At 37.5% G+C, this 19,438-nt stretch overlaps 1 protein-coding gene across 1 annotated transcript in view; it reads right to left on the bottom strand.

Moving 5' to 3' along the window:
- LOC144450158 (uncharacterized) overlaps window positions 1-19,438 on the bottom strand; it is a 52,469-nt gene that overhangs the window by 17,964 nt on the left and 15,067 nt on the right. The window contains exons 2-6 of the mRNA XM_078140733.1: window positions 19,211-19,315; window positions 16,619-17,015; window positions 15,703-15,858; window positions 14,803-14,897; window positions 11,642-14,420 (exon numbers count right to left, since the gene is read on the bottom strand). Of these exons, the coding sequence (XP_077996859.1) occupies window positions 11,642-14,420; window positions 14,803-14,897; window positions 15,703-15,858; window positions 16,619-17,015; window positions 19,211-19,315 (3,532 nt within the window). The remainder of the gene's footprint in view (window positions 1-11,641; window positions 14,421-14,802; window positions 14,898-15,702; window positions 15,859-16,618; window positions 17,016-19,210; window positions 19,316-19,438) is intronic.

The raw sequence follows: 19,438 nt of genomic DNA, 5'->3' as shown, positions 1-19,438 counted from the left end.
TTTTAGTGTCATTTTGACTTATAGAATTGTAAGGTAACCCCTGATCTTTTTGTGGTCTAAATAATGAATGAAATTGACTTTTATTTTGAACAAAGTAACAGTAAAAGTGTAACATTATATTTCTGAGGCACATACTACAATTCAAGAAAAAAAAATAGAAACAGACCTGAGGCTTTGGGTTCAGGCAAAGACAGAGTAGTGCTGACAGGAGGGATAGAGGAGTCCTCAGGAGTTAGGATAGCTGGGCTAGTTGCTCTAGATGACTTGGGAAGATCAGGTGAAGTTGGGGATGTTTCAGAAGAAGAAAGAAGAGTGGAGCTTGGTCTAGAAGAGTTGGGTGGAATCTGGGATGTCTCAGAAGAAATGATAATGGAACTTGGAGGTTTAGCGTCATGTGAAGTCTGGGATGTCTCAGATGAAATGAGAGAGGAGCTTGGTCTAGAAGAGTCGAGTGGAATCTGGGATGTCTCAGAAGAAATGATAACGGAACTTGGAGGTTTAGAGTTATGTGAAGTCTGGGATGTCTCAGATGAAGGGATATTTGAGCTTTGAGATCTAGAAGATTCTGAAGGAACATGGGACGTCTTAGATGAAATGATAGGAGCGTTTAACTTTTCATGATCAGCTGATGACTCCAAAGTCTTTGTGAAGTCAGGTGTGATTGAAGAGTAATCATTTGTATCAAGAGATGAGAGAATTGAAGATGCGGACTGATGGGATAGATGGGGAAGAGAAGATGAATCCTTCGATGAAGGAGATGAGAATGGAAGTGGATCTGTGGTTTCTGTGGTAACACCATCAGCATCTTCTCTCTTTTCTTGGACAGGTGATGAGTCTGTTGTGTCAATGGTAACAGTTGTTGCCTGTTCAGTTTCCGCATCTTCTGTATCTGTTTTTGTTGATGATGTTTCACCACTTTCAATTTTAGGTACTTGTTTTTCTGTGTCTGCATCATTTGTATCTATGGTAACAGTGGTCGCCATGTCAGTTTCTGCATCACTTGTCACTGATAACTTTGGAGTAAATTCCCTAGCTGTTTCAGTGGTGTCTATCTCTGACGTACCAGTGTCAAGGACACTTGCCTCCACCATATTGTTGTCAAGGCCACTTGCCTCCACTGTATCGTTGTCAAGGAAACTTGCCTGCACTGATTCAACTGAGGGATTTTCTGGTTCTGGATAGAAACATACCAGAGGTTGTTGAAGGACAGTTCCAGCTGGTCTATCCACTGGTGATGTGACTACCGGTATATTTTCCTTCTTCATCTCTTCTGACTGCATCTCTACCACATATCCCGGAACCATCTCTTCCACTTCCATGGAAATTTCCATGGAACTTGGATTATCAAGACTGATGTTAACACACTGTGTTACATTGTCTGGTTCGGTAAAAAATGACGAATAGTCCTTGGAATACGAGATGTTTATCTTTTCTTCGTCCAATGACGAAATATTGTAGTAATCACAAATATCTTTCTCTATGTCTGCCTCGGCAACTGATGGGCTTGAGAACCCCTCCAAATCCTGGTACTCTGTGTCAATATCTGCACTCCTGTCTGCAATTTCATTCACTTGTCCTTTCTTTTCAATGTTCACAGTCTCAACATCACTGACAGCTGTACTGTTCTGCACTGATGGCTCACTGTCTTTGAGATAATGCTGTTCAGCTGAGGTACTGGTTTCATTGCCTTTCAAGTCTGTAAAATCTACTATTTCTTGTGTCACATCTGATTTCAACGTTGTCTCCCTTTCAACAGTGATGTGTTCTTCCTTGGCTATATCATTCTGAAGTGGAATATTTTCAATCTCTGACAACAGAAGTGCTCCTTTACTTGGAGCTGCATACGTTTCTGTTGAATCTTTATCTTCACAGGCATCTGAACTCTGAGCTACTAGTGGTACATTTCCTTCTTTCAATCCATACTGAACGTTTTCACTTTCCCATACATCACTATCAACACCACTCTCTTCCTTTTTGATTTCCATGACAACAGTTTCTTGTCCAGCATCTTTTAAAGTATCTTCGTCAAAGATAGTCTTTGAATGCTCTCCTTTCAAGACACTGTATTCATTTCGTGACATTTCTTCACTTTTTACAGCCATCATACTTTGTTTCCCAGTTTCAAAAATAGTTATAACTTCTTCAATGTTTTCATTAATATCTTGATAAACAACCTGGTCTATTATATTATCAGACTTTCTTTCTTTTACTGGGGTAACTTCTTTCTCTTTGTTTGTACTCAGAGACATTTCAATCTCCTTTTCAATCTCTGCTTGTCCTTCTTTCTGAGAAATTTCCTCAAGTTCATTACGACCATCCTGTTGTTGAACTTCCTCCTTCACAATTTCTGAATCTTGTTCTTTCTGAGGGTCATCTTCAGTATCTATATCCTCAGGTATAACTTCATGATTGTCAGTTTCTGATTTTCTCTCTTCTTGAGGAATTTCTGTAACTTTTTCCTTCACATCCCAAAGTGTGGGCTCAGCTTCCACAATTTCTGGCTGGCTTTGTTGTTGACAAAAGTCATTGTTATCAGGTAAAACAAAGGAATCCTCAAAACCAAAGACATTATCATCTACAGATGTGGCAGTCACTGATTCTACACCCCATGGTGTAATTTGGTTCGCAGGTTCTTCCACTTGGACAATCTTGTGTTTATCTGCAACATCTGGGATCTGTTGATTATCAGTGACATCATCTTCACTTGGTTCAAGTATTTCCCAAGTTTCATCATCATACATGAACTCGCTGTTGTCATGCAACTCACTGTCTCCTTGCATTGTATCTGGTTCTGCTGTGGCAGTATTTGGGGATGATTCAACAGTCTCTGCAAGAGGTAGAATTCTCAGTTCCTGCTCCTGATTAGATTCAGTCGAGATAGGTACTGTTGGTTCCATGGCTGACTGATTCTGAAGTTCTTTTCTCATATCCTCCTTACCGAATGTTGCTTCACTGTTTTCGATTTCCTGAATCACCTTAGGATCAATTTGAGGGTCCATTAACAAATCAGATGTTTCTGAAACTGGCAAAGAACCAGGTTCTTCTGCTATGCCATCATTTATGATTTTCAACCCAGACTCTTCAACCAATTCAGTTGATGGATGACCCACTAATAAATCCACTGTTTCTACAGCTGCCAAACTCACTACTTCCTTTGCTGCATCATCATTCGAGACAGGCAATTCAGCATCTGCAACCTGTTCAGTTGTGGTAGGTCCCATGAGAAGATCTGCTATTTCTGAGTCTGACTGATTCTTTGGTTTGTTGGTGATATCCAAGTCTGGCATTAATGTAGCATCAACTGTCTCAGTGGTGGAATGATCCATTAGTAGATCTGTTGGTTCTACTGCCAACTGATTGCCGAGTTCTATCCCAGAATTGTTTATGAATACCGGTATCTGAATATCCCCACCCTCCAGTTCAGTTGTTGAAGGATCCATTAGCAGATCTGTTGATTCCATTGTTAACTGATTGCTGAGTTCTAAACCAGAATCGTTTAAGACTATCGGCATCTGAATATCTCCAACCTCCTGTTCAGTTGTGGGAAGCCCCACTAGCAGATCTGTTGCCAGCTGTTTGCCAAGTTTGTGACTAGCATCATATTTGACAGGTGGCATCCAACAGTGTTCAACCTCCTGAACCAACTTAGGGTGTTCTAAAACAACACAGCTGTATTCATCAATCGGTATCTGTACCTCAACTACAGCAGCGTATGATTTCTCACTGAAGGTCAGTTCTAATATATCCTCTATTGGTGTAGGTACTGTATGGAAGGTGACAGATTCTGTTGTCCTGATGCTATCAGGTCGCTCTGACATCCCTACCCCATCTTCAGCATTCTTTTCAGTTACGAAGATTGTCGGAGGTTGTTCAACATTCAAATCTTCAGCTATTCTATCTTCTTCCTCCTCCTCCTCCTCATCTGATGATTCTGAGAATGATGTCCCCTCGGAATCTATTGATACAGATGTATTGTCACTATCAGATGTCTGGTCTCCATCATCACTTGCTGCTGATTCTCCTATCTTGTCTTCATCCTGTGCAGTGTCTCTAAAAGTTGGTGTCTCTAAGACATCTACAGTTTCTACATAACTTTCACCTATCCAATCTGTTTCAACTGAGGTTGACAATATTGGTGGGTCACCAATTGATGTTGTATAGTCTATTGATATTGACAATGGTGGAGGGTCGCAAGGCAGGAGCGGTGGTTTCAAATCTCCAAAACGTGTATCTTCCTCACCAGTAACAGTACTGGGAATGAGATCTGCTCTTCCTACTCCTGTATCTAGAGAAGGTATAATCAATTGTTCCCATTCAGGAGGAGGCGAGCTGGCGGGTAGGTCTGGTGGTACAATATCCTTAGCTTTTTCTTCAGGTGTATTTACCAGGAGGTCAGTGTTATGTACTGCTGGAGTTAAACTTGGTAACGTTGTAGGTGTGAGCAGCACTTCTGGTGATTTTTTATCGATAGAAAGTTCTTGAATATCTTCTTCATCTCCAAAAGCTACTAGATCAGGTTGCTGTGTCCTTTCTTTATCAATGTCAAGTTTGTGATGTGTTTCATCAAGTGTGAGTAATAGACCTGGTTCTTCAGTAAGAGGAATAGAAGGTTGTACATTGTCATCGATTCCCTCAAGCAAAGTTAGACCAGGGGATGATGATTCCTGTGCAGGAGAGAGGTTGATCGGTAAAACCAGTGGGGAAGTACCATCTAGATTTTCCTCTTCAACATATTTAACTTGGTCTGCTTTGTCGAATTTTGGGCTCACTGTTGTCATGTCATTGGGATATTGTGAGTCAACTTGCTCATTGCTTATAATGGAGAAGTCACTTGGTTGTTGTTTATTGTTTTTCTCAGTGTCAACAATTTCTTGTGTATTATCAAATGAGAGCAATAGTTCAGGAGGTGGAGTTTGTGGTTTGTTGTCTTCATCAGAGTCAATAAATTGTGTATCATCAAATGTGAGCAATGGTTTAGGGGGTGGAGAATGTTGTTTACGGTCTTCACCAGTGTCAATAAATTCTTGTGTATCATCAAAGGTGAGTAATGGTTCTCCAGGAGGAGGAGTAGTTGGTTGCTTATTGTCTTCACCAGTGTCAATAAATTCTTGTGTTTCATCAAATGTGAGCAATGGTTCTTTAGGAGGTGGGATAGATGGAACAGGAGGGGGATGGTTATCAGTGAATTCCTCAAGAAGTGAGGAAGATGTTTCTTGCAGAGGAGGAGGGAGGCTGGTAGGTAGAACTGGAGGTGTTGGCTCGTTATTCATGTCTTGAGATTCCTCACTTGGTTGTGGTGAATTGCTATATCCATCAGAAGGTAGTGTGGTGTTTTTAGTTGAGGGATATGCTGGAGCTGGCTGGGAAGGAACATCACTACCCTTAGGTGGTGGATCAGATGGTAGAGGTGGTGGTACATGTTCAAAGTCTATGGGAGGAGACAATGTTGGAGTTGGTATTGATGCATCATCAATGTCATCACTTGTTAGAATTGGTAGGAGTGTGGTGTATGTATCCTCAGGGGGTGGTACAACTGGAACTTGTGGTGGTGCATCATCAATGTCTCCATCAGGGAGGTTGGTTTGAAATGGTACATTGTCAATGTTGTTTGGTGTAGTATTCATTGGAGATAGAGGATGTACATACATGTATGTATCGTCAGGGGGTGGAACTGTTGGAACTAGTGGTGGTTCATTAACATCATCAGGAGATGGAAAGGTTGGAACTAATGGTGGTACATTAACATCATCAGGAGATGGAAAGGTTGGAACTAGTGGTGGTTCATTAACATTGTCAGGAGGTGGAAAGATTGGAACTAGTGGTGGTTCATTAACATTGTCAGGGGGTGGAACAGTTGGAACAAGTGGTGGTACATTAACATTATCAGGAGATGGAAAGATTGGAACTAGTGGTGGTTCATTAACATCGTCAGGAGTTGGAACAGTTGGAACAAGTGGTGGTACATTAACATCATCAGGAGGTGGAAAGGTTGGAACTAGTGGTGGTACATTAACATCATCACGGGGTGGAACGGTTGGAACTAGTGGTGGTACATTAACATTATCAGGAGATGGAAAGGTTGGAACTAGTGGTGGTACATTAACATCATCCGTGGGTGGAACAGTTGGAACAAGTGGTGGAACATCATCAACAAAAATCAGCATGTCCTCAGATATTTCATTGCTCTGGTTGTTTTCACTTGGAATTGAAGTACTGTCAATTGCGTCAGTTTCAACACATGATGGTAACACAGGAAACATGTTTGGAGGTGGACAGGAAGGTAACAGTGGTTGGTTGTTCTGTTGTTCCTCACTGGTACTACCTGGGAAGTCTAAGAGATCTTCAAACTGGTCATAGCACCCCCCTGTGGTAGAGTCTTGCTTTGTTTTCTCACCAAGAGAATCATGAGATGAAGGGGAAAGCAAAGTGGGAGGAGATGAAGGGGTGTGAACAGATGATGGAACTGAAATGAGAGTATCTGTCGTTCCACTTGCATGCTGAAGAAGATCCATCTTAGAGAGTTCATCATCTGTTAGTGGTGGAGAACTAAAGACAGTTAGTGGTTGGAGGTGTGTGTCAACACCATTACGATTACTAATACCACCAGAATTACAACTATCACCACCATCATTAACACCAGCACTTGTAATACCAACAGCATTATAACTACTGCCACGAATACAACTAATACCACCAGAATTACGACTATCACCACCATCATTAACACCATCACTACTAATACCACCAGCACTACTACTAACACCAACAGAAATACAACTATTGCCACCACCATTACAACTAACACCACCACTAACATTTACATTGGTCACGTTACATCCACTAGATTCTAATAGATTAGAATCACTACTTATAGTTACCTTATCATTGCAACTTATCACTGCCTTACCATTACACTTACTAAAACTGTCCATTCCTTTGGACCTTATCATTTGTTTGTCACTTAGTACTTCAATACTTTCACTACTTGTGTCATTATCAAATATAGTAATATCTTTACTTATGGCATTACCATGGTTATCTACATCTGTATCACTTATCGTATCATTACTTGCATCACTCATCATTCCTGAACCATCATCACTTATCACTTCCCTACCAGTGCAGTTAATAAAGTTATCTACAGCTGTATCACTTATATCATTACCAGCACCACTTATCACTTCCTTACCAATGCAGTTACCAAGGCTATCTCCATGCTTGCTACTTATCATATCATAGTTCAAACCACTTATCATTTCTGAACCAGCATCACTTATCACTTCCTTACCAGAGCAGTCACCAAAGTTATCTACTTCTGTATCACTTATATCATTACCAGCACCACTTATCACTTCCTTACCAATGCAGTTACCATGGCTATCTCCATCCTTGCTAATTATCATAACATAGTTCAAACCACTTATCATTTCTGAACTTACATCACTTATCACTTCCTTACCAAAGTTATCTACTTCTGTGTCACTTATATCATTATTTGCATCACTTATCACTTCCTTACCAGCACAGTCACTAAAGTTATCTACACGTGTATCACTTATCATATCACTGCTTGTACAACTTTCTGTATCATCACAACCTATCATTTCTTCATCAATAACTTCAAGTTTTCTTCCAAAACTGTCTACAAATCTCATCTCATGACCATATGGCCTTGCTACAGGACTGTCAATACCCAGTATTTTTTCTAAATTTCTATTTCTGGTGACTTTTCTAAGTGATTTACTTTCCGTTAAATATTCTGTTTTATCGGTCACACCAGATTCTCTGTTGTGTACGGAATGATTCCCATTCTGGTCCACATTTCCATTGTAATCAACATCTAACTCCTCAAAGGTCAATGCACTTTCAGACTTCACATCGCTTACATCGAAACTAGAATAGTTCATATTTGCAGCCTGACTTTCATGAACATCTTCTAACTCTGAATCGGTCTTAATGTCACTTTCTGGCACTAGATCATTATTAATCTCATTTATCTTGGAACTAACATCACTCATATTACTACTGTCCATCTCATCTTTACTGTCGGCTATCCCATAATATGATTTCTCCTCTCTCAGATTAGAACCAGTACAAGTGATACTTTCATTTCGACTTTCTTGTACATTCTTCACTACAACTTGCCCAGGTTCAATCCTGCTAAGACTGACACGAGCATGACTAACATCATCCTTGCCAAGTTCATGTGAACTCTCGACTATCGATAGATCAGTTATCAAACTTCTCAAATCAGAACCAGTATAATTGATAATTATATTTTCACTTTCTTGTAGATTCTCTGCATCCATAAAACCATTATTATCAACTCCAAAATCAGAAGTGACACCACTATCATTACCACTATCCCTCACGTGTTCATCTTCTACTTCTGTAGAATCACTTACCACCTCAGTTTGTTCCATTTGAACACTATTTACATTGTCACTGGCTTCTTCATTTTCTACTATCGATAGATCAGTTTTCAAATCTCTAAGACTACAACTATCACAAGTAACATTTTTACTTTCTTGTCCATTTTCTACCAAATCTACAACAGTTTTAACCTCTTCAAAATCAGAACTGACACCACTAACATTACCACTATCCAACACTTGTTCATATTCTGATATTGAAAGATCTCTTGCCACCTCAGTTTGTTCCATGTGAACACTACTTACACTGTCACTGTCTCCTTCATTTTCTACTAACGATAGATCAGTTTCCAAATTTCTATAATTACAACTATCACAAGTTTCGACCAAATCTACATTAGTATTATCCACTCTAAGATTGGAACTGACACCACTAACATTACCGCAGTCCCTCTCTTGTTCATCTTCTACTTTTGTTTGTTCCATTTGAACACTATTTACACTGTCACTGTCTCCTTCATTTTCTACTAACGATAGATCAGTTTCCAAATCTCTATAACCACAACTCTCACAAATTTCTACCAAATCTACATTAGTATTATCCACTCTTAGATTGGAACTGACACCATTAACATTACCGCAGTCCCTCTCTTGTTCATCTTCTACTTTTGTTTGTTCCATTTGAACACTATTTACACTGTCACTGTCTCGTTCATTTTCTACTATCGATAGATCAGTTTCCAAATTTCTATAATTACAACTATCACAGGTTTCGACCAAATCTACATCAGTATTATCCACTCCAAGATTGGAACTGACACCACTAACATTACCACAGTCTCTCTTTTGTTCATCTTCTACTATTGTAAGATCACTTATGACATCACTTTGTTCTACTCCAGCACAATTTACATTGTCAAAGTCAATGTCATCATCATGTTCTACAATCACTAAGTCAGTTTTCTCATCACCAAAATCACAACTAACACCACTACCATTTCCAACATCATATTCCTCAAAATCTTCCACAATCACTAACTCATTACCACCACCAACCTCTCTACAATTATTTCCTGTCTCACTTTCAGTGTAATCTCTGTCATAACTACCAACACTTGCCTCTGATTCTGTCCTCTGATCTTTGGTCTCTGTGCCTGACTTTGAGCTGTCTAACTTAGATTCTATCTCTTCCCTAATAATGTACAAATCTCTCCGTATAACATTTTCTATATTGTCCATGGAATCCATGACAAACTCTACATCATTTTCTAATTTCGTCAGACTCTCTGATTTGTTTTCCACTTTCACTACATAATCTGTATCATCATTTCCCTGCCTTGCCTCAAAATGTGGTTTCGCAGGACTGTCTAATTTGCTTTCCTGCTTCAATAAACTTTCTGTATCACTATCCAGTCTTGTCTCAAAATGTGGTTTCGTAGGATGATCTAATTTGCTTTCCTGTTTCACTACACAATCTGAATCCATTCCCTGCCTTGCCTCAAAATGTGGTTTCGTAGGACTGTCTAATTTGCTTTCCTGCTTCAATAAACTTTCTGTATCACTATCCAGTCTTGTCTCAAAATGTGGTTTCGTAGGATGATCTAATTTGCTTTCCTGTTTCACTACACAATCTGAATCCATTCCCTGCCTTGCCTCAAAATGTGGTTTCGCAGGACTGTTTAATTTGCTTTCCTGTTTCACTACACAATCTGAATCCATTCCTTGCCTTGTTTCAATACATGAATCATCTACGACTTCCATATTAGAATCTCTATCTCCTTCTGTCTCAGTTTCTGTAATGTGTAGTAGCATATCATCACCACATGATGCACTGTACCCTGGGAAATGTGCACAATCATCATCATCAAAGTGTTTTAGCATTTCCTTGTTTTCAGATTCAGAATGCTCACAGAATTCAGTCGAATGTGAACATTTACAGGTTGTACAAGTATGGTAAGGTTTCTTGTTGTCTTGTATAAACGATAATACTTTTATTGACTCCAGTAAGTCATCAATTTTCTCTGGTGAGCTGGGTGAGCTTAAATCACTTTTCTCCATTAACTTAGGTGATCCCATTACATTACATTCCTTAGGTGGGCTTGCATCACTTATTGCCAGTGACTTGGGTGGGCTTACAGCATTAGTCTCAAGTGTCATATGGGGTCTCAAATCATCAGTTTTCTTTTTCGACATTAGTTCAATACTAGTACCATTTATAGGTAACTTTTTTGAGCTTTTGTCACCATTTTGTGGTGATGTAGGTGGGCTTTTTGAGACAATATTTTGACCAGAAAGAACATCTTGGAAACCTAAGGTGCTCATACTAGATAACTTAACTGGTGTGTAAGCCACTATATTTGAGAATGGTTTTGTTTGTAAAGTTGGATTACTGGTAGTTGGGGATACCAAAATTGGTTTAGTTTGGACTGGTGGTACACTTAGAAAAACTGATGACAAAACTGGAGATAATACTGGTGACACAACTGGTGATGCACCTTGTGACAATACTGGTGAAACAACTGGCGATACAACTTTTGACGATACTGGTGACACATCTGGTGTCACTACTGGTGACAAAACTGATGACATTACTGGAGATAAAACAGGTTTTTGTGGCACTTTTTGTATCGGTAACTTTGTCAGAGGTACAAATGCATCATGAGCTGATACAATATCTTTGACAGGTGCATCGTTTAGTCTCTCAGTTGAATCTCTAACTGAAATATCGACTTCATCTTTCTCCATATTACATCTTCTGATGTCTTCCTCAGTTGGCACGAAAACATCATTGAGAAATGGATTTTCATATTCTAAATTTATTTGACCTGCTGTATCATCCTCAGTGAAATGACATTCATCAATGTCAAACTGTACCCTATTTTCTATAACCTTTGACCCCTTTGACAAGACGTTTGAGATATCTGGTGTGACCTTTGACATATCTGGTGTGACCTTTGACCTATCTGATGTGACCTCTGACCTAGCATTAGTGATGCTGGACTCAGCTGTTGTGACTTTTGACCTAAGATTAGAGTCATGTGACTTATCTGGTATAAGCTTAACATCCACAGTGGCGTCACCTGACATATCTGAAGTGACATTTGACCAATCACAAGAGCCATTTGACCTATCTGATATGACCTCTGACCCAACATTAGTATCGCTTGACCTATTTGGTGTAACCTCTGACCTAATATCACTCTTTGACCTAGTTGTCTTGATGATGTCATCAGATGTGTTCAGAGTATCAGGAAGAGTTGACCACGTACCCTGATGTTGTTCGATGTCAGCAACAGTAAGTCCACTGGACGACGCTGATTCATCTATCGGTACAAACGATCTGGAGTCCGGACTAATTCCATCGTTTGATGCTGATTGATCGCCATTGGTCTGGTCACCATCGTTTGGACTTTCACCGTTGGCGGTTATTTCTGCATTTCCTGTTTCATCAAATGAAGTATATGCTAGCATATACGCAGCCACATTTGTAGTCCTTGCTGAAGGAACGATATTTGAAATATCGTTCTTCGGCAAATTGAAACCTTTCCTACGATTAATGTCATTTATCATATCTTCTGCAAAAACCTTTGCTACAACATTATCTTTCTCTGCGATATTCCTCTCGGTGAACGTAAATTCTTCGTTATTTTCATGAACAATATCGTTCATCATATCTGCTGCAAACACCTTTGCTACAACATTATCTTTCTCTGCGATATTCTTCTCGGTGAACGTAAATTCTTCGTTATTTTCATGAACGATATTATTCATCATATCTTCCGCAAACACCTTTGCTACAACATTATCTTTCTCTGCGATATTCCTCTCGGTGAACGTAAATTCTTCGTTATTTTCATGAACAATATCGTTCATCATATCTTCTGCAAACACCTTTGCTACAACATTGTCTCTCTCGTCCGTATTTTTCTCAGCAAATGTAAACTCTACATTTTTGTCGTTATTCATCTCATCAGCAAACACGCCAGCAACGATGTTACTATCTGTCATATCGTTAATATCTCGGTTTATAAATGATGTACCGTTCTCTGCATCAACATCACGAGCCATATCATCAGCTAATGTTTCAGCAACGATGTTTGCACCACTGCTGTCATTCTTTTGAAACGTAATGCTTGACTCTTGGTTCTCTACGACATCGTTAATTTCTTCTGTCCGATTCACCGAAATATCATCTAAGTCGTCAACAATCACTTGAGCGACAATGTTCGCTGTTGGTCTTTCAATCGTAAACAGATCTTCCTTCATTGGGAAAGAAATTTCACTCTGCCCTACCATATCATCGGCTAGCATGTTTGCAACAATGTTACTACTCTGTATGTCATTATCCGGTGCATTTCTGCTTTCTACAAAACTGATTTCTGGTTCAACATCACCCATATCACTTGCTAACATTTTTGCAACAATGTTACTACTCTGCACGTCACTATCTAGTTGATTTCCTTGTCTACGAAACGACTGCGTTGCATCTGTCTCCATATCACGGGCGAGGATTTTCGCAACAACGTTCTTACTGATCATATCCTGATTGTCAATATTTCTTGTAACAAATGTTATCCTCTCTGTACCGATTTCACCATTTTCCATATCGCTCGCGAGAATTTTCGCAACAACGTTGTCTCTTATCATTTCTTGGTTATTAATATCTCTCTTCGCAAACTGCGTACGATCAGTGACGTCACACGCTTCGGTAGCGAGCATACTTGCGACTATGTTCATACGATCATCATTTATTTCTTTCTTGGTGAAATCTATACGGTCATCCCCATCCACTGTCATATCATTTGCGAGCACATTTGCGACAACGTTACTGTCAATTTCGGTCGCGGACAAACTTGTCTTCGTGAAGACAACATTCTCGGCGTTGCTTGGATTATGCACAGGATTATCTGAATTGTGATTGTTTTCGGTTTCAAAAATGCTGCTGCTATACGTTCCGTCATTTTCAACTTGACGTAATCTCTCGTTTACAGCGTTGGCAATGTCTGGATTACATAAATCCAAGATTCTTTCTCGACCATCTTCAAGTTCACTAAGTTCTGCAAACGAGTTTTGTGGTGTGAGTGGTATTAATGGACTCAGATTCATATTCTCATTTGGATTCCCTGATAATCTTCCAGGTATTGAAATAGGTACCGAACCACTGACACCTTCCGGTTGGAGAAGATCGACAAGATTACTTGCGTCATCCTGAGATGACACCGGGTCTCCAGACGCAAACGGATCGCTGGGTGATAAATAATCATCCTTTGTTGTATTGCTTTGAGTAAAGTCATCTAAACCGAACAAATCTTGGTTTGGTTGTTGCGCTGGGGATGCGAAGATATCGTACTCTACAAGATTATTATTAGCTTTGTTCGGTGATGCAACAACGTCTGGTTCCAAGTCGACCAACGAATCAAGAGTTTTCTGATCACTTGTAGTAATTGTGGGGTTGATAAATTCGGACGTAAATTCATTTCCGAACGGATCAAAATCAGCATTATTGTTTGTATTATCATTTTCAGATTCAGCATGTGTACTGGTTGTTGTTGTTGTCAACGAATCCAAGCCGAAAAGGTCAGCTGTTTGCTCGGGACTCATTGGTGTGTTTGTACTGGTGGATGGAGACGATGATGAGAAGTCTAATAACGCAGACTCTTTACCACTTGTATCACTACTCATATCCATGGTTTCACTATCAGGAGTTTTTAGAGCAATCTTCTTCATTTTTGAAGTATCCATATTATCTAAGAATTCTTTCACGATTGGCAGAATCTTCTTCCTGGATGCCTTGATGTTGCCTTGGTAATATGTTGCCATGGTATCATATTCTGTAACCATGGGAGACAGATCTAAATCAGGTGATATTGAGCATTCCAGTGTAAATATCAAATCTTGTTTGATACCAGGATGATGGCTTGTGAAGATGGCTAGCTGTCTCGTGATTTCTTCATCAATGGTGATTGCCATGACAACAAGCATATCAATATTTTGTGATGTGCAAAAATTCCCAAGATCTTCCATGATATTATCTCTTTCAAGGAAAGTCTGGAAAAAAAGACAGAAGAAATATATTAAGTTGTGTTTTTGTTAGGTAGAATCTACCAAGGTTCCCATATCATTTTACCTGGGTTCCTAAACAAAATTACCATAGACTCTCTAGGGAAACACTGCCACGTTTACCCCTTTCTCCCTTTCTGTTACCGAGATTCTCCAACCTTAGCAATAACACTGTTGGAACAAACGTTCAATTTGATATTATCACCATACAAAGGTTTGAAATAGAGGACAAAATGAAAATTAGGCCAACTAGAATCCAAAATGGCTACCAAACACTGTTTTAATTAACTCACCTCAAGATGCATTGTAACAGAATTAATTCCGATGTTGATAGCATTATTACAAACACACTTCAAATCTTTCAACTTACCTCTAGATGCATTGTAACAGAACTAATTCCAATGTTGATAGCATCATTACAAACACACTTCAAATCCTTCCGCAGTATCTCACTGGTTTGCAAACCTGAGAAAATAACAAAAAAGAATATATATGCTGAGAATATTTTCCATTTTTTCATTCCAAACAACATACCCTAAAAGTGGCTATATGGTTGAGGACAAGCACTTGGAATATGTTGTTTCACATTGGTTTTTCAAGTAGGAAGCCATGAAAGTGGTCATATGGACGAGAATTAGGTATTTATTTTGGAATTTCACTTTATAAAACAATTTTATTACGGCTTCCTTCTTGAAAAATCAACATGAAACAAGATATACCAAGTCCTTGTGTGTAACTCAATAAATGGCAAAAGACTGATAAGTGTGTAAAATGTTTGTTACTGTACGTACAGTAATAAACTTTTCATACATTTTTTAGCTTTTTGCAATGTATTGAGTTACAAACAAGGACTTGGTATATCTTGTTTCATGCTGATTTTTCAAGAAGGAAGCCGTAATATAATTGTTTTATGAAGTAAAAATCCAAAATAAATACCAATTTCTCGTCCATATGACCACTTTAAGGCTGCACTAATGCGACTGGCCTATGTTTTAAACTTGTTAGACAGAATGATATACTCAGTACTTATAATATATCATACACCCTCAACAGTATTGAATCACCTGTGGTCACTGGTACATATACAGTGCGCCCTCTAGTGGTAGCCAAATTTTGTTGTTGTGAGTCAACATGTTAGATATATAATCAGTTTAGTTCTACTACTCTTGAACTGTAACCTTTGACCTCATTATGACATGGATATTGACTTTACAACAACATAAACAGACTGCAGGAGGATTCACCTTTGAACTATAACCTTTGAACTTACCAGACATATCACATTTCGCTGACTGCAAGGACTCAAACAACTCCGTCTTGTCAACATTAGGACAATGTTCCTGTAGTTCAACAGCTATCTGTTCATCTTTGAAGGTTGTCTTGCCAGCTGCTGGGTCAAAGTTCACGGTATCCAACAGAATAGTTCCTGATAAAAAAATTATTTATAACTTATCACAATTTCATAATAATAATAATAATAATAATGGTATTAACTATTTCTATTTATCAATTTTAATGCATAACTTTACAGCATTAATTTAATACTTTCAATATTTTGCAAAGTACTTTTTATTTATTTTTTTCATTTTTTTTAATGTTATATGTATATATATATATCACTGTACAGGTCTTCCTTGGGCCACAAACCAGACTAGTTTTGAACAAACTATTTTTGTAGTCCAGCCAGAAGTTCAAAGTTATTTTCTATTTTTTTAACATCTTCAATCTATATTTTGCAATGTATTTTTTTTGTCAAGCCCATGCAGTCTGCAGATTAGGGGGGGGGGGGGGGCACAAAAATAACCCTCCCTACTTCAGTGGAGACAACTGCAGAGCCAATCGTGAACAAGCGATTGACATCTGCCCCCACATACACACTTGCTCTAAAAGTACTAAATAAAACGAACAGTAACTGCCATAAATAGTAGATTGAGTGACAGGTTTGTTGAGAATAAATCAAATTAAAAATTAAAAAAATTAAAAAAATTAAAAATTTGTGTTGTTGCACCATCTTAGACAGAATGTCTTGACCAGAAAAAAAAATAAAAAAAATAAAAAAAATAAAAATTCACCATTTTAGACAGGATGTCCTAACCAGAAAAAATTCTCTTTTTTTTTGGCCTGAAATAAACTCTTTATCTGGACACAGTATCAGATAAACAGTGAAATTTACAAACATTTCTTACCCAGTAGAAGAGTTGATATCTCCTCTGTAAACAATTCCCCATTTGTACTCTTCATCTTCTCTGCAACCAAGGTAGCACATGACCCAACCATCTCTATGGTAACAGAACAGTTATCATCTCCATCACCACGTTGGTTGCTATGGTGATCTATCACCTCCACAACAATGCTTTCCAGATCTGTATCTTTTTGAGGCAAAACATTCTGGTCGACAAGGGTTAATGATAATTTTCCCTGACTGTGAAGGTCCCGGAGATCAATGTTATCCCGGAATACTAAGCTGGTATCAGTGATTCCCAGCCGTCGTAGGAAGTATGTGACTTCTGTACGAAGTCGATAGTCTTCCTGTGGTATATTTAGTACTGGTATGAAAACGACATCCTGTGTACTAGATCTTGTCTAAAATGAGAGAGAGAAAAAAAATAAAATTCTAAAGAACGTCATTTTTATATAAATGATAAATTTAAGATTTATACATATATACCATAATTGTTATTATCTGTACTGGCTTTGTATGAAATATGAAAAAAAAATGTCATTTTAATTATAATCCGTTCTCAACTACTAACTCCTACCAGGAAAGAGCAAACTGTCTTCTTTTTCCTTTTTTTTTTTTTAGAAAGTTACAACTCTACAGTCTGCTATTATGTGATGATACTTGTAAGTGTGAACATATCTGATTCAAAAGTCTTTACGGCCTAACAAAAAAAATTATGTGATTCTGATTATGCTCAATTTTAGAATTGGTGGGGTAGGTTGATTTTTTATTTTATTTTATTATATATTTTTTTCATGTGTGTGTGTCTAGTTCAGGTTTACCATTGTTTTCCAAATGGTCTCTGTGTTGTTTATTTCTTCCTATCAGATGTACAGCCATTATTGAGTGGAAGAATAGTTTTATATTGTCTTTTTAAGTTGATGAAATGCAGTTGCTTCGCAGACAAATAGAAATTCCAAGCCATGTCATTTTTAGACAAATGCTAAATTCAACACTTATACATATACCATATTATCTGTACTGGTTTTGAGTGAAATATGAAAAAATGTCATAAATCATAATTTTATATCATATATCCAAACCAAAATGTTATACTTAGATATACAATGTATACCACATCCTTTGAACTAGGTTATGTATAAAATACGAAAAACAATTATGGATATACAAATAAGATTTTCAAAAGAAATAATTAGATATTATTCTCCATATTTTTCTTTGTTCAGCCAAGGAAAATATGAGTGACCTAAGGGGGCTTTGTCATTACGAGTTGCTAGACGAGTAGTTACAACCCTTAGGTCTCCAGTATTTTCTGGCTGAATGAAGAAAAATATTGGAGAATAATATAATTATACCAGTGCCAGTAATATCAATGACAAATTGGGGAAAATAATGGTAATTTTGAACGTTTTGACTCATATTTCGAACACAGCAGAACTAATCACGTAGACACGCATTGTCGTGACATAGACACAAGCTGTCGTGACATAGACACACATTGTCATGATGTAGAACGACCAGAGTATTCCATATTACTGGTTCAACTTGACTTGTGCATGGTATAATATCCTATATTCAGCTCTGTCTAAAATATGAAAAAAATGTCAAATTTGATATTTTATCCAAACAAACAATTTCTACCATATCCTTTCACTAGGCATTATCTAAAATATGCAAAATATGACGAAGAAATTTTATATTTTAATTACGGTATATCCAAACATAATAATCAATATTCTGTTATACAACATATTTTTAGCACATTACATGTATGTGTAGTAGGCATAACTCATGAATAAATATGAAAAATAAATTGGCATTCTAGATTTTATCCAAACAAAATTGTTTAAACTGGGATACAATGTATACTATTATGTTTGGAACCAGGAGTTTGTATGAAAACATTTATTTGACCTTACATGTTATTTTATCCAGATAACCTAATTTGAGGGAAAGGAAACTTTAGGAAATAAAGGTATTTTTATTTATTTCTCGGATAACCAACGGGTGCTCGTTCCATTTATAGGCTCCTTTGGTTCAGTTTTAGTGCAGGAGGAAACCGGAGTACCCGGGGAAATATTTAAAATGATCGCCTTCAATTTGGTAATCTGGATAAATTGTAAAAAATTTCTTTTCATACAAACTCCTGGTTCCAAACATGGTATACTATATACATTGTTTCCCAGTGTAAAAAATCTGTTTGGATAAAATCTAAAATGTATATTTATTTTCCATATTTAAACATTACAACATAATGTGACATGTATAGTATGTTGTACATAATCATAGTTTTGATTTTTATATTTGTTAAATCATTTAAAATATCAATTTCTTTGTCATATTTTACACAAGTATAATTCAAAGGATTTGGTATCACAGTGTAAATTTTGTAGGATAAAATCTAAAATGTAAAATTCATTTTTCATATTTGAACAACATAATTTGACATGTATGTTGTATGTTGTATACCACAGTATTGATTTTTATATTTGGATAAAAGTTAAAATATAAATTTCTTTGTCATATTTTAGACAAAGCTGAGTTCAAAGGATTTGGGATCACAGTGTAATTTTTTATATATACTACAAGTAGTTACCTTTGCTAGAAACCAGGCATAGGTAACAGCTGATACTGTGGAGTCTAAATCACATGCCTCGTTGCCAATGACAACATGGATCTTGTCATGGGAGGACAAGTCATGCTAAAAAGATAAAAAGAGAAAAAACGATGAATGAAATTAATGTCAACAAAGACTTTTGAGTACAAAAGTTGTAGATAATAATTAATATAGTCTATAATGATAAGTAATATCACTGACTGCAGA

Source organism: Glandiceps talaboti, chromosome 19 (assembly GCF_964340395.1).
Source record: "Glandiceps talaboti chromosome 19, keGlaTala1.1, whole genome shotgun sequence".
In the NCBI taxonomy this organism is placed as follows: domain Eukaryota; kingdom Metazoa; phylum Hemichordata; class Enteropneusta; family Spengelidae; genus Glandiceps; species Glandiceps talaboti.
Note: the sequence above shows the minus strand (reverse complement) of the source record. Positions and strands in the feature narration are given on the sequence as shown.